Source organism: Corticium candelabrum, chromosome 3 (genome assembly GCF_963422355.1).
Source record: "Corticium candelabrum chromosome 3, ooCorCand1.1, whole genome shotgun sequence".
In the NCBI taxonomy this organism is placed as follows: Eukaryota; Metazoa; Porifera; class Homoscleromorpha; order Homosclerophorida; family Plakinidae; genus Corticium; species Corticium candelabrum.
The window spans coordinates 6,440,397-6,457,145 of record NC_085087.1 but is presented as its reverse complement, the minus strand read 5'-3'; the positions used below and the strand labels follow the sequence as shown (position 1 = coordinate 6,457,145).

Sequence of the window (16,749 nt, the reverse complement as noted above, 5' to 3'; positions counted from 1 at the left end):
GCTCTCTTGCGACTAGCTCTACAGACACCTTATAACAAACAGCAATACGTTTCCATAATGTTTGGCTTCGATCATCTCCAGGATGAGTTTTGCATAAGCTCACTGCTACATGTATTACCTGAATAACTAGCACTAAAGTGTGTCACCAGAAGTTCTTCAAGAGCATATAGTGCAGTCACGTGCAGCAATAGTCTATACACTATATGATAGCTAACAGCTGATTGGCACAGCATACAGAGAACACTTGTAATTAGTCTTGTAGCTATAATCTACATAAGCCGTAGTGTGTGAGTTGCAGTATATACCCACACATAAACCAAAAGTTGACAAAGCAGATTCACTACCAGACGCAACTCCTACAACTCACGAGTAGAAAGCAAATATCCAGCTAGTTGTTGGAATGTTACCATTGTATAAAATGATTGTCATACACCAATTGCAACAGATGCATAGTAAAAATGCAATAAAAGCCCTATCAACAAGCTACTATTAAAGAACAGTCCATAGATAGAAAGAATCACTACTACAGCCCTTCACTAGCAACAGCCTGCCTGCATGATTATACATTAAACATTCTAATTCCCATTACCTCGGTTTTCACCATCTGTTGTTTTGTAAGCTGCATTGTCAACCAATATTCCTTGATAATGTGGACTTGTGCGAATGACGGTGTCTTCATACAGTGGAGTCGCTGGTATGCCAGTGCCAGGTATTGCCTCATATGTAGGATCATCAATTGCTTCCCTTTCGTTTTCTTCCACTGCTGTAGACAGCTCCTTTACACTCCTAAAAACCCTCAGTTCTACGTACAATACTGTTAACTGTTGAATTTGCATAATCAAGGCTAATCTGGCAAGTTTGCTTAAAAGTTTTTTGAATACAAAGTTTGTCAAGGTTAGATGTCTTAATTATTTTGTGTGTGTGTGTGTGCATGCGTGCGTGCGTGCACGTGGTGTGTGTGTGTGTGTGTGTGTGTGTGTGTGTGTGTGTGTGTGTGTGTGTGTGTGTGTGTGTGTGTGTGTGTGTGTGTGTGTGTGTGTGTCCATGTAACATCTGAAACAAAAAATGTGCTGTTCCAGTCAACTGTCTTATCAGTTCTACTGTATGGGTCATCTTCTTGGGCCATAACTAGAAGAGATATCACAAGGCTTGTCACATTTACAAATCAATGTCAACGTTTCATGCTGGGTATAGACAAGTTCAAACAACAATTAGAACGAATCACATCAAAAGACATCAGGCACAAGCTTGGCAATCTTGAAACTGCAGAAGACTCTTTGATGGCTAAGCGGCTTAGATGGCTTGGTCATCTAGAACGTATGGAAGATCATCGTCTGCCCAAGCAGCTGCTTCATGCTTGGCTACCATCAACTTGTCCAGGGCATGGGGTCAGACTAAGGTGAAATAACAGGATTATAAAAGACCTCAAAATGGTTGGCCTAACAAGCAACTGATCCCAGCTTACGCAGAACAGGCAGAAGTGGAAGAACGTGACGTCATCTGTGCTAGCAAAATTAACTCAATCGTCACTTCAAAGAGTAAAATTAGAAAATGCCCAAAGTAGTCAGAAGGCTCGTGACAGAGCCAATCCCAGCAGATGTCAAGACCAACAGCCTCTGCTGTGCACTACCTGCAAGCGACTGTTTAAGTCACAAACAAGGAAAAAGGACACAATTGCAACAGAGGACAAAATCACCTAGATCTTCGGGAACAAGCAAAGGCTGGAATCAAGTGCGACAAATGCGGTCGTTTATTCATACGAGAGAGTGACAAGAAAAGACATAAATGTCATCAATGTATTTAGATTTGTGACGTATTTACCAGATAGTGACTTCCTTTTTCTTATTCTTTTTACATTTCGCCATCATCCATGTGGATGGGCAGTTGAAGGTTGAATTAAGGTTGAAGGTGTGTGTGTGTGTGTGTGTGTGTGTGTGTGTGTGTGTGTGTGTGTGTGTGTGTGTGTGTGTGTGTGTGTGTGTGTGTGTGTGCGTGCGTGCATGTGTGTGCGTGTGTGTGTGTGTGTGTGTGTGTGTGTGTGTGTGTGTGTGTGTGTGTGTGTGTGTGTGTGTACATATTAGTATACATGACTGCAACCACACATACTTTGATTTAACATTTCCAGCAGACTGTTTTCTCCTCAAAATAACGATCAATAGAATGATAACCATTATGCTAATTCCAAGTATCACTCCAACAGCAATAGCAGCTATTGTACCAGCCGGGAGGCCACTACTCTTGCCTTCAATAGGAATATCTAATCAAAAAATAAAATCCATTTCAACCAAGCACCAAAGCATGCAAACAAGTCTAAAACACAATTAAACATACAAACAGCAAATAAACACAAAAATATTCATACCGACTGTAACTTCATTTGATGTTAACTCATTGACTTTGCAAACGATGATTGCCTTGTTTAGCTCTTCTGTGTATGTCACAGTCAAGATGTTGTCTTGCACTGTAATGAACCCTGTGTTTGATACAACTTCATTATTAACCCTCCACTCAACTGGTCGTGGTGGTGGAGCACCACTAGAAGTTACACATGTAGCAGTGCCAGGTGCATCTTTGTCAACATGAAGTGTCTCTGGTGGACGAAGTACGATGGCAGTAAGTGCTAGAACAGGCAAGTAACAATATGAAAGTCTAGGTAAAATAGCTATCTCAATACGTTCAAACATATATACAAAAATTAATGTGACTGTACCAAATGACAACCACACAAGCAAACAGACATGCTGACAGACAGGCTACAATGACTTGAACCTTTTAGACAACTGCATCATCTAAGTGTTAGTCTCTAATTAGCACCAAGTGATTCAAGTTATTTTGAGTATCTCAATCGTTCAACATACACATCATGTCCATTTCACCTTTTGTTTCAACTTCTTCAATCGCCTCCCGCTCTTGACCACTAAGAAGACTTACGACAACTCTGATTGTGTACGAAGTCTTAGGATTCAATTGTTTTATGGTGTAAGTCTCTATCCCTTTTTCTAAAGTTTCACTCAAGTCTGTCCCCCAATGTACAGTAATTTCTGTCACAGCATCCGGGACGTTACCAATCTGCCAATCAACTTTGATTGTTGTCTCAGTTGTTGTGCCAATAGTAACAGTAACAGCTAAAACAAACAGCCACATACATCAAGCATAAAATCAATCAAATACCACTCATCTATTCAAGCAAATAAAATCTCCACTAAAACACATCAATTGTGAGAACAAACAGAATTCAAACTATCTATGCAAATAGCTCTGAATTTCATGCGTATGACTGACTAGTCCAGACTGTACTAAATATCTCTCTGCTATCATCACTAGACCACTGTTTCAACAGAAGCCTTGGGGGCAATGGGCGTGGCAACTGGAGCTGATGAAGAATCCTGCAAGAGAAACAACAAGTTAGAGTATTATGAATCGTTACCTACTCTAAACAAAAAGTTCAAAAACCACAACAAAAAATTAATTAATATAAATATGTTATGTCCATCCACTCCTTTAGTAGGCTCGGTACTCCAGACTGCTTTCTGCACGTGACGAAAGAGGAGCGTGGGAGGAGAGAAGAAAGCCACTCTCTCCTTGTATCACGTGCAGAAAGCAGTATGGAATACCGAGGCTACTACTTTAGCAGAGTGCAGTCAAATGGCAGTCCAAACACAAATTTTCAATATTCACACATATGGGAGTTAAAGAGCTCTAGTTGTTGTAATGTAGCCTCGTTCAATAAATGTGAGTCAAGCTGCAGGCTGCATGGCTCCACAAACCTTGCCAAGCCAGCGTTGTTCAATGAATGTGAGTCAAGATGCGGGCTGGCCTAACAATCTTGCCAAGCCAGCCTCGTACAATGAACGTGAGTCGAGCTACATTAAGACTACACTACAGACTGCACTTGCAGTCCATTATACAATGACAGTAGCATGTAACATTATCAAAATCTTAAACTGTGTTTGTTGTTCATACGTGAAACAAAGACTGCGTACAGGCCCATGAAGAACAAACAACAAGCTTGTGAAATTGACTCCCTTCCCACACTATCCTTCTTCACACCATCATATTTCTGAACATGATCGTTATAATGTTACAAAAAGAAAACACTAGCTGCTTGTTGCCGACCGATGATCAAGATGTAGCACAAAACATTTCTACAGTATACATGACCAAATATATTACACTGTATATCAGCTAACACACCCACCAACTGGGCTGGCTCAGATCAACTCAGTTCAATTTGTTTCTGTGCTAGTGCAAAACAAGGTACAGCCAGACCTCATTATTCTGACCACGTTTGTCCTGCTGGTTTCTGTCGAAGTAATGAGACAGTCAGATTATTGGTAACAAATACAGAGTAGTCACCCATGCATATTGGTTTCACATGTACCTTCCTCAGAATGAGGGTCTTAGATTATCGGGTGTCAGAATAATGAGGTTTGACTGTACAAGAAAAAGTAGTCACTGGTACACAATTTACTGCACCTGTCTGTACAACACTAAATCCTGTTGATTACTAATAATTTCTTATGTTGCCTTTAGGGGCCATCCATAATTGTCGACAGTTTCTACAAAACAAAAAACCTTCGCATGTGGGTGGGTGGGTTGAAAGCCATTTCATTTTGATAAAAAAGTTGATGCTATAGACGGTGTACAGCGCAGTATACATGTAAACTACACTGGCACCCAAGGTCGAAACCAGACATGGTGGCCATACAGAAAACGCTTTTCAATGGGCGGTGCAGTAAGAGTTCTTTCTTCTCGAAATCTGAGAACATTAGTAGTAGTCTCTACTACTGTGTTATTCAGGCACTGTGGAAGTTATCTCCGGTGGATGACAGGAAGGCATTCTTTGAGAAAGCGAAGACCCTGTGAGTTACGAAATACTCGACCACTGAAACGGCACGGAACCACTGTTCTCTCAAGCAGATCAACTAGGAAATGACAGCCAAGAGTAATTGTTGCCATCGTTTTTGGTCGCTAGGAATCAGAAACTTCGACAGACAGTAATGCAGAGAGACCATATCATGGTTTCAGCATTAAATGTAACTTCGTTTGGTGGGTGGGTGGGGTACAAAAAGAACGAAAGTTTTTCGTTTCATAAAAACTGTGGACAATTACAGACAGGCCCTTACTAAATAAGTTTTGAGTCAAAGTTCTATTCTTTAAAGTTCTGTTTCTATTCATTCTACTCACCTCGGGTACTTGCTGTGGCTTTGCATTGCCATACATAGGATTGTCACTAAATAGAGAATCCTGTTTCTCATAACGTCTAGATGATCCTATTGGATCTTCAGCTGAAGTTTCCAATTTTGTAACATTATCATTTGATGACAAATTAGCTTCAGGATCCTGGTACTTGTAAGGGCTATGTACACAAAAAATTACACACTAGCGACTAATAATGAGGACCTCTTGCATGACAAAAAATCACCTCATGTGGACAGGGTTGGTTTCTGCTACCATTTTATCTACTCAACAATCAGAAGTTAAGATAATATGTTCACAATCTTATCATATACAAAGACTGACCTTGTGTATTCTTCTTTCTACAATAGCACACTACGACAATGATGACACACAATAGAACTATAACTCCCACAGCAATGCCACCGCCAATGACAGGACCATCTTTATTACTGCCACTGAGACTACTTGCATTAAACAAACAGTAATAATGCAGACACAGACAACGTTTCAATATCAAACAACTGAGCAGATGCAAAAGCAAACAAGTACCCAAGCAAGCAGCCAAGCAAGCAGCTAAGCAAGCAAACAAGCAGGCAGACAAGCATAAACACATGAACATCCAATGCTGCAAAATACCTGTCAAAGCCACAAGACTTGATGTGCCTTGAATTTCATTAGCTCCTCAAATCGTGCATGTGTATGCCCCTTCATCTTCCTCATCAAAATCATGAATCAAAAGACTGTTGCCGCTAAATGAGTAGTCGTCGTTGTCTTGAAGTGTTTCTCCGTCCTTAATTTTTGTTTGGCCATCTGACATTTTGAACAGGATCACCAAAATCAGTTTCACACTTCAAAGTAACGACACTTCCGGGTTCAGCAAAATTATTCACAATTGTAACTTTCAAGTCTTGCAACTCTACAATTAATTAAGCAACACTGTAAATAAACAAGAATTACGGCAATGGAAAGAATTACAGTACGAAATGATATTGACCAACAGAAATTCCTACTAGTCAAGCACCTAACCAATCACTGAAGCCCCGTTTATGTGGTGCTTTGTGACCTGGCCTGACTTATGTTTGACTCAGGTCTGACAACAAAAGGATGAAACAAGTTAGGTCCTGGCCTGTCAAGCTCATCTCACGTTCAAATGCTGTGTTATTGCCTTGGCTGGTTATTACCCCGCTTACCAGTTCATCACACTCTACAGTACACCCTCGATTATCTGGACTTCTCCAGAGACAGGTTAGAAGTCCGGATAATCAAAAGTTGATAAAAATCAACAGATTTCCCTCCACTGTACAAGACCACACTCTGTTTCCACACTTACTGTATATCCTTGTCACTAGAAGATTCACCAACAGCTGCCTATTTATTAGATTATTACGTTATCTGTTATGTATTTGTTCATTTGTGATAGGCTGTACACCTACAGTGTATTAGTACGAAGTGAATATATTATAGTTCCTTTATCCGAGAGAACACAAAAAGTTGGGGGACACCGAATTTGTCCAGATAATCGAGAGTGTAATGTACTAAAATTGGCAGCAATTGCTGTTTCATTATCTTGACATTGATTGTAATCAAACAGCAAGATATTTACGAAGTTACACGACTGGCTATTTTGATGCCACATGATCATCTCGCACGCCTAACTTTTGCATATTTTTCAGGAAAAGTCTCTGGTAGCTGTCACAACACACGAGGGGCAGCCTGGGCTTGATGTAGGCTATTTGGCCTCATGTACACAGGACTTTAGTCAATGATATACCACAAAAATAAATCAGGGTATGTACTCGGTAATGATAATCACAACAAGAAAGACCATTAAGAAGGCTTACAACAACTCTGATTGTGTACGAAGTCTTAGGATTCAATCGTTTTATGGTGCAAGTCTCTACCCCTTTTTCTAAAGTTTCTCTCAAGTCTGTCCCCCAATGTACAGTGATTTCTGTCACAGCATCTGAAACGTTACCAATCTGCCAATCAACTTGGATTGTTGTCTCAGATGTTGTGCCGATAGTAACAGTAACAACTGAAACAAATGGCCACATACATCAAACACAAATTGCAACATCTATTCAAGCAAATAAAATCTCCACTAAATGCATCGTGTGTGCATGAGAACAAATAGAATTAAAAATATCTAAACAAATGGCTCTACATTCTGTGCTGTATGACTGACTAGCCCAGACTACCAAACATGTCTCTGTTATTATTATCACTACAGTACATCGATGTAGGACCCAGTAAAGCTAAAGTTACTACATTTATGTAGCCACCCTTTACTGATTACAACGTTCTTACCTTCAGTCTGTGTTGTTCTCTTAATTTCATCAGGATCACCAAAACCGTTAAAATTCCTAGCAGTGACTCTCACTGTGTACTCCTGTCTTGGCATGAGTCCTTCAATAAAAGCCGTTTTTTCTTGCTGATTTTCTTGAAATATTGTGAAATCTCCTGATGCACCAGCACGGTACTCAACTCGGTACCCATCTACACGTACATTCTGTCCTCCAGTGTCTGTTGGTTCCTCTCACTTAACATTGAGACTGTTCTCTGTTACCTCTGTTGTGCCAAGACTGGTCAACTTGCCTGGTACTAACCACAAAACATACACTACACTTATGAACACGCAATAAACAAGTAGGGTTTACACATACTATCTCATACAGCCTAGCCTTGTATCTGCCTCCAAATGTAACTACCACTGTATAAATTAAAATGCCCACTTAAATAATACCTACAAATTTCTTTGTCTCTAAGATCAGCGAATAGCTATAAGAAGAAATAACATCTAACAAGTTGCTGTTGCAGGCACCAAACATGAAGAGCACAGTGTACACAGCAAAGCAAGAATATAGTGTACAGTATCTAACTTCTACTACTAACAAACTTTTCAATCATGCCTGTCTTTACTGTTCATATTCTTTTCTACTTTCTGCCTACTAGATTACAACGAGAGGCGACTCCACTGTGGTTGTCATTATAGACTTCATCTGTCACACTCGCAAGTGCATGGATTCAAATGGGACCGACTAGTCACACTTGCAATTAGAGGGCTGTGTACCAGATTATACATCTATATCTATTTCATTGCTTCTACCTGTAAAGACCAAAATTCAGTTTAGCAAATACGCTCTGTTCCTACTAAATTCTGATCTAAAATGATATGCGGCAACTACAGATTGATAGTGTATGCTAATAGATTAATTCAAATCTAAATCCAGAAAGTTGATTTCTACTACGACATGTATAGCACAAACGCAAACCTGTGTTCTTGAATCTATAGGAATTTACAGCCAGCAATAATGACAACATATGTATGTACAAAGTCAATACAAGATAAACACATTTTACATTTAATACTTAAATTACATTTCCAGATCACACATGCCGACTAATGAAACAAATCAACAACTGTACAGAAGTTCCTGTGTTCTGAAGTATCCTCATTAGTAAGACAAACTAATTAAATGTAAGATACTGTTAAATTGATCATAGATATTATACTGCTCATTACCTGTTGTGTCAGTTGTAAACGATACTTTGTTTGATGGAGGTGATTGATATGGTCCCGAGTTTCTTGCATACACTACCACCTTATAATTGGCACCTTTCAATAAACCAGTCAGTGTCCCTGATGTGGCAACTCCATCTGTATATTGCGATTTCTCCTGATTATTATAACTGTAAACCATCTCATAGTGTGTTATGTTGCCTTCATTGCTGGCTAAAAGACTTTCATTGACAATCTAATAATTGAAACAAATAGTTGTCAAGGATATCTTGCATATATAAGGAGTTGACTTACTTTCCAAGTCAGCTTTGCTGATACGGCTTTAACTTCACTATAGCTAAGCTCAGTTGGACCAAGAGATGGAGCTACATAACAAGATGCCATAGAATGTTCAACAACTGCAAGCATTATATACTGAGACGTCAAATGACTGAAACAACCACGCAAAAGTGCAAGCAGACGTAACAACAATGTCCACATACACAACCAATAAAACACACTGTTGTGTTGTACATGTAGTATTTCTTACCATTAGGATGTGTTATCAGTTTTTCTATGTCACTGAATTCGCCTTCTCCAATAGCATTCCTGGCTCTCACTCTAAAGTCATAATCAGTCAAAGGCATCAACCCATCGACCAGCTGTTCTGTCGTAGTTCCATCACTAAAATTTCTAGCAATCATCCAATCACTAGATCCGGTCTGTCTATAGATAACTTCATATCCATTGATTGGACTGAAGTTCTCAGATCCAGATATCCATGACAAAGTGATAGAAATATTTGTTTTCTCCTTAGCCGTCAAGTTAGTCGATGCATCAGGTGAAACTAAAATATAAATACCAAATTGTTATTACAATTTTTCTGATTATTCTGTCCAACTGGTTAGCATAGTTGTGACAAGATTGATTGTGAAGTAACTTCCTTACTTTTTCTGTCTATTTATAAACAACAAACAAATGCCTTCACTATTCTAAGCAAAACTACATCTAGATAATATAATCTGCTTCCAAAGTGATATGAACATCTTTGTCAGCTGTACAACTAAGACAAATAAAGAATGAGTCAAGTCCATTGTAGATAGCTAGGAATCTGAGGTTGTCTTTTCATCATGCAGGTAAGTATTGATAATCCTTCAAAATAAGATCCATCATGTGATAGGCATAACTCTTTCTATAATACCTTGTTTCTTGATCATATAGTCACAAGTGTGAAAGCAAGATTCTCTCAATAGCATTTACATTACCAAAGACTACAATAAAACTACAGTGACTTTCTATAACTATATAGAACAATACAACTAAAACACAGTATACCTGCCTTAACCAGACTGTGCTCCTGCCTTACAAGACAGTACGTGTTAGGAGCCACGCAAGCTAATCAGCTGCATTTATTACAAAGTCTTGTCATCACCATCCTTTGCAGGCAGGCTAAACTGATGTAGAAAAAGAAAGCAATGACCTTCTGCTGTCATCCCTATTCCCCATTTAAAACAATAAGCAATAATGCTCAGAACTATGTCGAATCACACCCAGCCTTCTGTAAGACCTGAAAGTGTATCAGCTTATGAAGGGTAAGAGTTCTCTACTGTCACATTTGATGTAAAACCTCTAACTGCTGGCTCTACCAACCAAGTAATTACCTCCTTATAGCACAACATACCTCTCACTTGAAGAACAACTGTATCCATGTCCACTCCTGCATCATTCTTTCCTTCACACGTGTAAGTGCCCGTGTCGATTTTCTTTGCCGATGTGATAGTCAATGTATTGCTTCCTTGTTCACCAGCCTTTGCATTTGGTCATCACAAAACCACCGAATTCGTGGCACTGGAATGCCTGTAGACTCGCATATAAATGTGATGTTATCCATTTGACTGATTGTGTGAGTGTTTTGTCTGTTTAGAATGAGACTATGAGGAGCAACTATAATACAAAAGATGGCACCATGCAACACTTGTGCACATGGAAAGATTGACATGCCAACCAACATACAACAACACGTTAGAACACAAATCAAAAAACAGAAGACATTCATATCTATATGTCTATGTGTATTGTCTACACACCCAAAGAAACTGACTACTTGCCACACACACACACACACACACACACACACACACACACACACACACACACACACACACACACACACACACACACACACACACACACACACACACACACACACACACACACACACACACACACACACACACACACACACACACACACACACACACACACACACACACACACACACACACACACACACAAGTTAAAGTGACCAAATAAACAGACAAATAAGCAAACTTGTATACTTAACGAGAACACTCACAGAGTCAAGTGCATACCTTAGCCACATAACTGGTAACATTTTAAAAATTTCTGAGTTTGTCTATTGGACGTCCTGACAACCGGATGTTCTGTATAAACCAATCCTTCTCTTTATTCTCATGTTAAAAAACCGCAAATGACATGTTTTCTTCATGTCATTCTGTGCATGCTACAGTAGACAGTGATCGATCTGCTATGCCATAAAAAACAGCACAAGAGAGGTACATCTAATGAGCAAAAATCCTCTCTCAAAACATTCTAAGAGACGATGACAATATTACTTATTATAGGAAAACGTTATCAGCATGAAAGAGTAAACATCAAAGTGACTCTGGTCGTGTTGTCAAATAATTTTATGCAAAGGTTGACCCCTCAAAAAACATCTGGCTTCTAGTGTCACAATTACCTCCTTAATTAAGCAAATAATTCTAGGTTGGGCCAAGGCCAACCTTTGGTGAAAATGTCATCCAGTACTTTATTTGTAATCCTGCTAACAAACAAGCAAACAAACAACAAACAAACAAACAAATGAAAGCAAAAACATAACTACTTTGGCAGAGGTGACTACAGACTATAGCCACTAACGACAGAAGACTATACAACAACATACCAACTTAAACATTTACTCACTTTGAACTGTAAAATACACTGTCCCACTTCTACGTCCAGCCTTGTTTTCACCAACACACTCGTATAGCCCAGCATCAGTTTCTTTGACTTTGTCAATAGTATAGCTCACAGTTTTTGTAAGTGAGGCATTTTTCAGTATCTCTCCTGTTTTCTGCCGCCTGAGGAACAGATAAGAAGGATCTGGTTTAGCTCCAGGAGATCCACAAGTAATTGTCACGGAATCCAACAAGTTGGTATTAGGAGCAGTAAACTGACTGATGGTAGGACCAACTGAAACAAAGAAGTTCGTGTATATTGAAATGCACTACTTGCATGCACACACACACACACACACACACACACACACACACACACACACACACACACACACACATGCATGCATGCATGCATGCACACACAAACACACACAGACACACACACATGCATGCATGCATGCATGCACACACAAACACACACAGACACACACACACACACACACACAGACACACACACACACACACACACACACACACACACACACACACACACACACACACAAAGTCCCAGATAATTATCTTAATAGTCTGGGTAAAATGGACAAGCGGAGACACTGTCTAGCTAAACATGATTAGAGTTTAAACATGTTTAGAGAGCAACAAAAAGGTGGAGACACAGCCATAGTCACTTAGAATGAAATTAACGCCCCGCCCATAATTTCTGTTCAAAATAGAATCACTGCTTCACCCGAAAATATTCAGATTCTGAGGATATACAGTATCAGGAAAGCGTTGTTGCATTGGTATCTGTTTAGTTTGCAACGTGGACAACACAAGGACTGCACACACGTATAAAAGTCTAGCAACATCGATTTCACTCACCTGCAAGCTCCAACTTGTCACTGTTGCAGTACACTGCCACACGCCTTCGTATTTCTTACTGAATCTGTCAATCTTGAGCTTCAACGTCCCAAGTTCAATCGTGACGAGAAGATCATTCTGAAACTTCAGGAGCACATTTCCAAAAATGTTTCCATCAAACGATCTAACCTGATACGCAGGAGTGAACGTGTCATTCCGCTTGCACAGCAATGTAACACTCGTATTCTCGACTACGATAAAGTTAATAGGGTAGACAGTCCATCCACCACTCAGTGTAACATTCTCATACAGATTCAGAGTCTGACTGCCTGCATACAAAAACAATTAACTAAAATTTCAGTAGTGCATGCGAGCCTCGGGCTAACTACTAAAACTTTTTAGAAAGGAGAGACAAGCATGAAAGCACGCAACAGCGTCCGCTTCTCGCTGCATTCGCTGTCAACGACACCCAACCCGCCTACACAAAACACGTGCCGAGGTGAGAGTGTCTGTAACGCTTACTTGACATGTACAGCAACCGTAGAGCAAAACAAATCACTATTTGCAACACAATCATGATGGTGACGGTAAACCAGGCGGAGACACTTCTATCCGACCTTCGTTGCTGTTGGTTCAAATAAAACGTCAAGACGTTATGTCCTCAACCGCTCTTAGGTAATAATTTAAAAACTTGGAAGATTGATCGTTCCAGCGAGCGGTGCCCGGATGTTGTCGACGCTCTAAAGTTCGTATCCACGTGACGTTGGCAGGCCAACATTCCTCGAGAGACGAAGGACAGTTTGCGATACTAAACCTTAAGCTTCAGAAATGTAGCTACTTGCAATTGCTACAAAAAAGGTGGTGGTGGTGTGTGGGGCGTAACCGTAACGAATGGCAGCTCCATATTAATTAACTAGTTGCTATTTGTGTGTGTGTGTGTGTGTGTGTGTGTGTGTGTGTGTGTGTGTGTGTGTGTGTGTGTGTGTGTGTGTGTGTGTGTGTGTGTGTGTGTGTGTGTGTGTGTGTGTGTGTGTGTGTGTGTGTGTGTGTGTGTGTGTGTGTGTGTGTGTGTGTGTGTGTGTGTGTGTGTGTGTGTGTGTGTGTGTGTGTGTGTGTGTGTGTGTGTGTGTGTGTGTGTGTGTGTGTGTGTGTGTGTGTGTGTGTGTGTGTGTGTGTGTGTGTGTGTGTGTGTGTGTGTGTGTGTGTGTGTGTGTGTGTGTGTGTGTGTGTGTGTGTGTGTGTGTGTGTGTGTGTGTGTGTGTGTGTGTGTGTGTGTGTGTGTGTGTGTGTGTGTGTGTGTGTGTGTGTGTGTGTGTGTGTGTGTGTGTGTGTGTGTGTGTGTGTGTGTGTGTGTGTGTGTGTGTGTGTGTGTGTGTGTGTGTGTGTGTGTGTGTGTGTGTGTGTGTGTGTGTGTGTGTGTGTGTGTGTGTGTGTGTGTGTGTGTGTGTGTGTGTGTGTGTGTGTGTGTGTGTGTGTGTGTGTGTGTGTGTGTGTGTGTGTGTGTGTGTGTGTGTGTGTGTGTGTGTGTGTGTGTGTGTGTGTGTGTGTGTGTGTGTGTGTGTGTGTGTGTGTGTGTGTGTGTGTGTGTGTGTGTGTGTGTGTGTGTGTGTGTGTGTGTGTGTGTGTGTGTGTGTGTGTGTGTGTGTGTGTGTGTGTGTGTGTGTGTGTGTGTGTGTGTGTGTGTGTGTGTGTGTGTGTGTGTGTGTGTGTGTGTGTGTGTGTGTGTGTGTGTGTGTGTGTGTGTGTGTGTGTGTGTGTGTGTGTGTGTGTGTGTGTGTGTGTGTGTGTGTGTGTGTGTGTGTGTGTGTGTGTGTGTGTGTGTGTGTGTGTGTGTGTGTGTGTGTGTGTGTGTGTGTGTGTGTGTGTGTGTGTGTGTGTGTGTGTGTGTGTGTGTGTGTGTGTGTGTGTGTGTGTGTGTGTGTGTGTGTGTGTGTGTGTGTGTGTGTGTGTGTGTGTGTGTGTGTGTGTGTGTGTGTGTGTGTGTGTGTGTGTGTGTGTGTGTGTGTGTGTGTGTGTGTGTGTGTGTGTGTGTGTGTGTGTGTGTGTGTGTGTGTGTGTGTGTGTGTGTGTGTGTGTGTGTGTGTGTGTGTGTGTGTGTGTGTGTGTGTGTGTGTGTGTGTGTGTGTGTGTGTGTGTGTGTGTGTGTGTGTGTGTGTGTGTGTGTGTGTGTGTGTGTGTGTGTGTGTGTGTGTGTGTGTGTGTGTGTGTGTGTGTGTGTGTGTGTGTGTGTGTGTGTGTGTGTGTGTGTGTGTGTGTGTGTGTGTGTGTGTGTGTGTGTGTGTGTGTGTGTGTGTGTGTGTGTGTGTGTGTGTGTGTGTGTGTGTGTGTGTGTGTGTGTGTGTGTGTGTGTGTGTGTGTGTGTGTGTGTGTGTGTGTGTGTGTGTGTGTGTGTGTGTGTGTGTGTGTGTGTGTGTGTGTGTGTGTGTGTGTGTGTGTGTGTGTGTGTGTGTGTGTGTGTGTGTGTGTGTGTGTGTGTGTGTGTGTGTGTGTGTGTGTGTGTGTGTGTGTGTGTGTGTGTGTGTGTGTGTGTGTGTGTGTGTGTGTGTGTGTGTGTGTGTGTGTGTGTGTGTGTGTGTGTGTGTGTGTGTGTGTGTGTGTGTGTGTGTGTGTGTGTGTGTGTGTGTGTGTGTGTGTGTGTGTGTGTGTGTGTGTGTGTGTGTGTGTGTGTGTGTGTGTGTGTGTGTGTGTGTGTGTGTGTGTGTGTGTGTGTGTGTGTGTGTGTGTGTGTGTGTGTGTGTGTGTGTGTGTGTGTGTGTGTGTGTGTGTGTGTGTGTGTGTGTGTGTGTGTGTGTGTGTGTGTGTGTGTGTGTGTGTGTGTGTGTGTGTGTGTGTGTGTGTGTGTGTGTGTGTGTGTGTGTGTGTGTGTGTGTGTGTGTGTGTGTGTGTGTGTGTGTGTGTGTGTGTGTGTGTGTGTGTGTGTGTGTGTGTGTGTGTGTGTGTGTGTGTGTGTGTGTGTGTGTGTGTGTGTGTGTGTGTGTGTGTGTGTGTGTGTGTGTGTGTGTGTGTGTGTGTGTGTGTGTGTGTGTGTGTGTGTGTGTGTGTGTGTGTGTGTGTGTGTGTGTGTGTGTGTGTGTGTGTGTGTGTGTGTGTGTGTGTGTGTGTGTGTGTGTGTGTGTGTGTGTGTGTGTGTGTGTGTGTGTGTGTGTGTGTGTGTGTGTGTGTGTGTGTGTGTGTGTGTGTGTGTGTGTGTGTGTGTGTGTGTGTGTGTGTGTGTGTGTGTGTGTGTGTGTGTGTGTGTGTGTGTGTGTGTGTGTGTGTGTGTGTGTGTGTGTGTGTGTGTGTGTGTGTGTGTGTGTGTGTGTGTGTGTGTGTGTGTGTGTGTGTGTGTGTGTGTGTGTGTGTGTGTGTGTGTGTGTGTGTGTGTGTGTGTGTGTGTGTGTGTGTGTGTGTGTGTGTGTGTGTGTGTGTGTGTGTGTGTGTGTGTGTGTGTGTGTGTGTGTGTGTGTGTGTGTGTGTGTGTGTGTGTGTGTGTGTGTGTGTGTGTGTGTGTGTGTGTGTGTGTGTGTGTGTGTGTGTGTGTGTGTGTGTGTGTGTGTGTGTGTGTGTGTGTGTGTGTGTGTGTGTGTGTGTGTGTGTGTGTGTGTGTGTGTGTGTGTGTGTGTGTGTGTGTGTGTGTGTGTGTGTGTGTGTGTGTGTGTGTGTGTGTGTGTGTGTGTGTGTGTGTGTGTGTGTGTGTGTGTGTGTGTGTGTGTGTGTGTGTGTGTGTGTGTGTGTGTGTGTGTGTGTGTGTGTGTGTGTGTGTGTGTGTGTGTGTGTGTGTGTGTGTGTGTGTGTGTGTGTGTGTGTGTGTGTGTGTGTGTGTGTGTGTGTGTGTGTGTGTGTGTGTGTGTGTGTGTGTGTGTGTGTGTGTGTGTGTGTGTGTGTGTGTGTGTGTGTGTGTGTGTGTGTGTGTGTGTGTGTGTGTGTGTGTGTGTGTGTGTGTGTGTGTGTGTGTGTGTGTGTGTGTGTGTGTGTGTGTGTGTGTGTGTGTGTGTGTGTGTGTGTGTGTGTGTGTGTGTGTGTGTGTGTGTGTGTGTGTGTGTGTGTGTGTGTGTGTGTGTGTGTGTGTGTGTGTGTGTGTGTGTGTGTGTGTGTGTGTGTGTGTGTGTGTGTGTGTGTGTGTGTGTGTGTGTGTGTGTGTGTGTGTGTGTGTGTGTGTGTGTGTGTGTGTGTGTGTGTGTGTGTGTGTGTGTGTGTGTGTGTGTGTGTGTGTGTGTGTGTGTGTGTGTGTGTGTGTGTGTGTGTGTGTGTGTGTGTGTGTGTGTGTGT

The 16,749-nt window shown here is 41.8% G+C and overlaps 2 protein-coding genes across 2 annotated transcripts; both read right to left on the bottom strand.

The window, feature by feature from the left end:
* Positions 1-348: 348 nt before the first annotated feature.
* Positions 349-11,740, bottom strand: LOC134177697 (protein sidekick-2-like). Its single transcript, XM_062644477.1, has 13 exons — positions 11,666-11,740; positions 10,362-10,488; positions 9,231-9,527; positions 8,996-9,066; positions 8,705-8,936; positions 7,489-7,641; positions 7,157-7,216; positions 6,014-6,097; positions 5,818-5,844; positions 2,877-3,125; positions 2,363-2,620; positions 2,107-2,257; positions 349-786 (listed from the first exon to the last, which is right to left on the bottom strand). Exons 1-13 carry the CDS (start codon positions 11,738-11,740, stop codon positions 576-578), a joined length of 1,995 nt encoding a protein of 664 aa, XP_062500461.1. The 3' UTR covers positions 349-575.
* On the bottom strand, positions 10,393-13,207 carry LOC134177287 (uncharacterized). The gene is made up of 4 exons (XM_062644069.1): positions 13,024-13,207; positions 12,523-12,830; positions 11,666-11,935; positions 10,393-10,624 (listed from the first exon to the last, which is right to left on the bottom strand). Exons 1-3 carry the CDS (start codon positions 13,076-13,078, stop codon positions 11,879-11,881), a joined length of 420 nt encoding a protein of 139 aa, XP_062500053.1. The 5' UTR covers positions 13,079-13,207; the 3' UTR covers positions 10,393-10,624; positions 11,666-11,878.
* Between the last annotated feature and the right edge of the window lie 3,542 nt (positions 13,208-16,749).

Excerpts from the sequence above, each read along its gene's own strand:
- LOC134177697 (XM_062644477.1), bottom strand. The coding sequence starts at position 11,740 with ATGCTGGGCTATACGAGTGTGTTGGTGAAAACAAGGCTGGACGTAGAA. Across the intron at positions 8,937-8,995 it reads CAGCAAAGCTGACTTGGAAA|ATTGTCAATGAAAGTCTTTT; the intron begins GTAAGTCAACTC and ends TTCAATTATTAG. Across the intron at positions 3,126-5,817 it reads AAGTCTTGTGGCTTTGACAG|CTGTTACTGTTACTATTGGC; the intron begins GTATTTTGCAGC and ends TGTTTGTTTTAG.
- LOC134177287 (XM_062644069.1), bottom strand. The coding sequence starts at position 13,078 with ATGATTGTGTTGCAAATAGTGATTTGTTTTGCTCTACGGTTGCTGTAC. Across the intron at positions 12,831-13,023 it reads ACGGTTGCTGTACATGTCAA|GCAGTCAGACTCTGAATCTG; the intron begins GTAAGCGTTACA and ends TTTTGTATGCAG. Across the intron at positions 11,936-12,522 it reads TGACAAGTTGGAGCTTGCAG|TTGGTCCTACCATCAGTCAG; the intron begins GTGAGTGAAATC and ends TCTTTGTTTCAG.